We start from the raw sequence: 4,914 nt of genomic DNA on the forward strand, positions 1-4,914 counted from the left end.
GTATTTTAGATTGTTAGAACATATTTACACTTTGTTCTTCATTAGTGCAAAAACATAATATTCTTTGTGTAAGATGTGTCATTAAATTGTACACATCCAATGCTTAGAACAAAAATATTATGTTTTGCCTCATAAATAATGTTCATTGATTTATTTGTTATTTCATTCTCTTGATTTACACTATATGCTTTGAAATTATAATTTTTAAAAGTGAAGACAGATCCTATATTTTTATAAAAACTTGTGCTCAAATAGAATATCTAATTTGAATAAGTGATGGTTTGATTAATTTATAATATTACTAAAACTTGAGAATCAATGCACTTTTAAATATTATTGAACTTATATTTTGTGGATTCTATTATCTTAATAATCTTTCTTTTACTATCTTGATTTATATTATTAATTTATGTTTATATATTGTTTTTAATTTCTTTATTATTGTATCTTATTTGATTTGCTTGTCACAAATTCTCATCAATCTTTGGAGCTAGGTTAGAATTTATTAATTTTGGTTTAAAATAGTTTTCTTTTCGATTTTAGACAACTCCTTTGGGTTCAACATCCTTGCGTACACGATCACTATTCTATATGAACGATTCGTGCGCTTGCAATTTATAAATATTTAAAACATACTCATTTTGGGTCCATCAATGTCTAATAGGAGAAGAAGGATGCATGATCGGAGATGGTGGAGGTCTCTCGTTATTCGAGGCTTTGCACCGTGTTGCTTGTGGGGTAGCTGGGTTATTCCCAGTATTGGCAGGAACTTCCCTTGCTTGATTCGCACGTGTGGGATTTCGAGATGAAACCCTCGACTGGTTAGCTCCAATATTTACTCAAGTTCACCCTGCCTGGTATAAATCCATTTGCTCGGCCATTCGAGCCGCGGTACTACCCTGAGGACATCCCCTAGTCCTCCGTGGGGGTGCTGAGGCTTTAGTTGCTCTTCTCGCCATTTCTTCATTCAATCGAGTGGCTTCAACTAGACTCTTTCGCAACGTTTGGTTCTCCAACTCCACCATTGGGATGTACCTCTCAAGATTATAGTAATCCTGGTGTGGTGGCCTAGAACTTTGGCCAGAATCTCGTAGCGTTGAGGAAGCACCTCCTTCATCTGGAGTCCAATAGTCATGTTGGATTAGCTTATACATGATATTTATTTATTTTCATGTATATCTAATATTAAACAAATTAATACGAGATAGCCTAAAACATATTTCTAAAATTGAATTCAAAGAGAAACAAAGAATAGAATACTTACAGTATACGCAGCAGAATTAAAGAGTCCTTCCTTCAGTTTCTCTAACTCTTGTATCCTCTCTGTCGCAGAGTATTATCAAGAAACTGAACCGATCTTCTATTGTCTTCACAATCTTCCAATGTATCCTTAGAACCACCTAGACTAGTGTGGGCAATTCTCAACACATGAGATAGATCTAGAGAGAAGAAGAGAAAACAACAAAGAGGCTTAGAAAAGGACTTGTGTTTAGAGAGAATCTAAAACTATCAAAAAATCTGACTTGTGACTTATCAAACTTATGTTTTGACTTCTCTCTAAGCACTCCTTTTATAGACTCAATTAGTGTAACGCCCTACTACCTTAGAGTCGTTACTAAGTGAGTTTATATAGTGCAATTAACTCGCTAAGCGAGGTTTTTAGAACAAAAGTGTGTTTAAGTAATAAATCTAGGCTGTAGTCTTTAAAAAGGTACTCAATTTCATTAAACGTTCAAGAGTTTAAAATTTGGGATCCCAAAATAAGGTTTGCAAAATATTTACAATTCAGAATGGGTTTACAAATGACTAATTAAAAAAAAACATGGTTTAGTACAACCATTTCTCAAAACACCCCCAACCAAAGCAGTCGGGCAGGCGAAACATGTACGCGCCGCCCCCACGCTCTCTGTACTCATGGCTGGCTGACTTTCTCTTTGCCCTTACCTGCAACACAGAGCACCCGTGAGCCGAAGCCCAGCAAGAAAACTCATACAGCACACAACATATGCATATTATGCAATCATTATAACAGGTAACTCATATCTAATCAAACAATCCATAAGACTTAAACACATGTACAACCATGCCGTCCCAGAAGCGTTACCAAAGCCTGGGATCTCGGTCTTCACCGCAAGGATATCCCATGTATCCATTGGGGTCTCACCCTAACCAAAAGCACTCCATGTGCTAAGTGGTGTTCCCGGCCCCACTGCCGTTCTCGGCCCTTCGCCGTTCCCGGCTCCTTCATTGTTCATTCAGCTATTACCACATATAGCATATGCAAACAACAATCAAGCTTATAATAATTCATTTTGAGCTACATCCTAGCAAAAATACAACTTAGGGCCACGCCCTGCAACAATAATATGGGCCCGTGCCCTGCTCTACGGGTGCTACAGTTTTCTTACCTGTATCCCGAGCTTTCCGATGCACCAAGGTCACAAGCACGGTCCTCTAGCACGAGCCTCTCCGAAATCCTAGTCACAACACATATAAAACTCTTTTAATACTAACCAATCCCAAAAACACTTTCCGGGACCGATCCCGTACTCTCGGGACCTCTAATTCCTTAAAACAATGCATTGGAACCATCCCCCGAGTCCCCGGGCAAAATCCCTAAAAACATAATTTTTGGCTGTCAAAAATGGCCTAGGGCCGTGACACTCCCTTCAAGGGCCGCGGCGCCCAGCGGCTTTCCCTCATCCTGATGCAACCTCGCGCCGCGGCGCCCAAGAACAGGGCCGCGGCGCTCCTTCGCGAACCTAGATTTCTGGGTTTTCCCCTGCGTTTTTCCCGAGCTAAAACCACTCCAAATCATCCCAAACAAGTACCTAAGCCCCAAGACCAATTCAAAACCCCAAATAAACCATCTATCAACCTATAAACACCACCAACAAACTCAAACACACAATCACACCCAACATTCACACTTGAGTTTTAGATTTCAAACACTTAAACCTATAGACCAGAAACTTAAACCAAAGCTTGAGAAACTTAAACCATGCTTCCAAATTCTTAAACCATATCAGATACAAAAATTCAAAGATATTTCAAACTCTTACCTCAATCAATAACTCAGCTTGAACTCCCTCCAATCCCAGCTTTAAGCCAAACTCCTCTTGATAAACTAGCTGAATCCTCATGCAAAACCAGCCATGATTATCTTTCAATTTCCATTCTTATCTTCTAAAATCAAGCTCAAAACTTAACAAAACAGGGGATAAATTCTTACCTCTGAGTAATCCTTGACCTGAGTTTGGTTCCACACCCTTAAGCTCTTCACTAGCCTCAAAGAACTCAGCTCACTTCCCCTTCCACTTTGCCTTCTAGGTTCTTAGTTTTTCCTTTTCCTTCTTGATTTCTCTAGCCCTCCAAACTTGATTTCAGTCATACTTAGCATAAAGTATCGTGTATATCCATTTCCCTCAGCCAAAGCTATCTAAACCTCTGCCAAAAGACCATCTTTTTTTTTTTTGATCAAGAAGAAATGAAGCTTCATTGAACAAGTGAACAAACAAATTACAAACAACTTCAGCTACAAAAGCTGAACCGACAGAAGCTGGTCAAACCAGACAGCTAATTACAAAGGAGATACTGAATATACATTTGATCTTTAGCTGTTCTATATCTGTTAGTAGCTAAGTAAATTCTATGTTTAGTAATGAATTTGATATACTGAACCATCTTCCAAACAGAAGAGGAAAAACGTTCAAAATAACATCTATTTCTATTGGTCCATATACTATAAATTGTAGCTGCAAACACCATGGAGACAATATTGGCCTTGGTACCGATCCTAACTCTAGAGAGCCAAACCAGCCAGCCTTTATAATCCAAAGGCCAAGCTGCAAAACCCAACCAAATAAATAGCAGCTGAGCCAGCCTAGCAGACAAGTGACAGTCAAAGAACAGGTGGCCGTGGGTCTCAAGGAAGCCATCACAAACCGGGCACTTCAGAGAAACCAAAGGGATGTGCAGCCTATTGAGGTTATCCCTAGTCAGTAACTGAGAGTGAATCACTTGCCATAACATGAACCTGTGTTTAGGGAGAATAAATCTGCTCCAAACTATCCGAAAATACTCATCCTTTTGTTGAATTAGGAGACTATTATATAACTTCGATGCCAGGAACTTTCCCTTCATACCAGCAGCTGAAATGGCAGCAAAATTGAAATGCTTCTTTAGATGGCAAAGCTTCCTCCAATACCAACTACAGTCCCCCTTTAAATCATAATTCCAAAAGCTTTTACCTTTCAAATAAATGGAATTAATCCACTTAACCCAAAGTAAATCAGGTTTGAAAGCTAAGGCCCAAATATACTTGGTCAACACAGATCGGTTCCAAAGAGAACCCTCTCGAAACCCCACTCCACCATATGCTTTGGGAAGGCAAACTTTTTGCCAGGAAGGGAGATGCAATTTGCTTCTCTGCCCAGAAACTCCCCACAGAAACCCTCTACTAAGCTTTTCAACTTCCTTGACCACACTTTGAGGCAGAATGAATATCGACATCCAGTAGTTGCGAAGCCCAAGCAGAACAGAGTTTATGAGCTGAATCCTGCCAGCAAAAGAGAGGTGCCTACTAGCCCAAGTCTGAATTTTCAATCTAAATTTCTGAATGAAAGTCTCGCAATCAGTATGATTCCATTTGGTAGGCCTCAAAGGAATCCCTAGATATCTAAGGGGAAAAGAACCCACAGCTAGATTAATTTCCTGAGAAATAAGAATTCTATCCATCAAAGAGACACCACCGAAAAAAATCTGAGATTTTCCTGAGTTAATGCTCAAACCAGAAGCAATGGCAAACTCATCAAGAACTCTCTTGACACTCCTCACAGCCGGAAGAGTACCCTTGCAAAAAACCAGCAGGTCATCCGCAAAACACAAATTAATGATCTTTAAACTCTTGCACAT

General features: G+C 39.4%; 1 protein-coding gene across 1 annotated transcript; it reads right to left on the bottom strand.

The window, feature by feature from the left end:
- Window positions 1–3,576: 3,576 nt before the first annotated feature.
- On the bottom strand, window positions 3,577–4,914 carry LOC133785838 (uncharacterized). Its single transcript, XM_062225053.1, has one exon. It carries the CDS (start codon window positions 4,912–4,914, stop codon window positions 3,577–3,579), a length of 1,338 nt encoding a protein of 445 aa, XP_062081037.1.

Source organism: Humulus lupulus, chromosome 6, assembly GCF_963169125.1.
Source record: "Humulus lupulus chromosome 6, drHumLupu1.1, whole genome shotgun sequence".
Taxonomy (NCBI): Eukaryota; Viridiplantae; Streptophyta; class Magnoliopsida; order Rosales; family Cannabaceae; genus Humulus; species Humulus lupulus.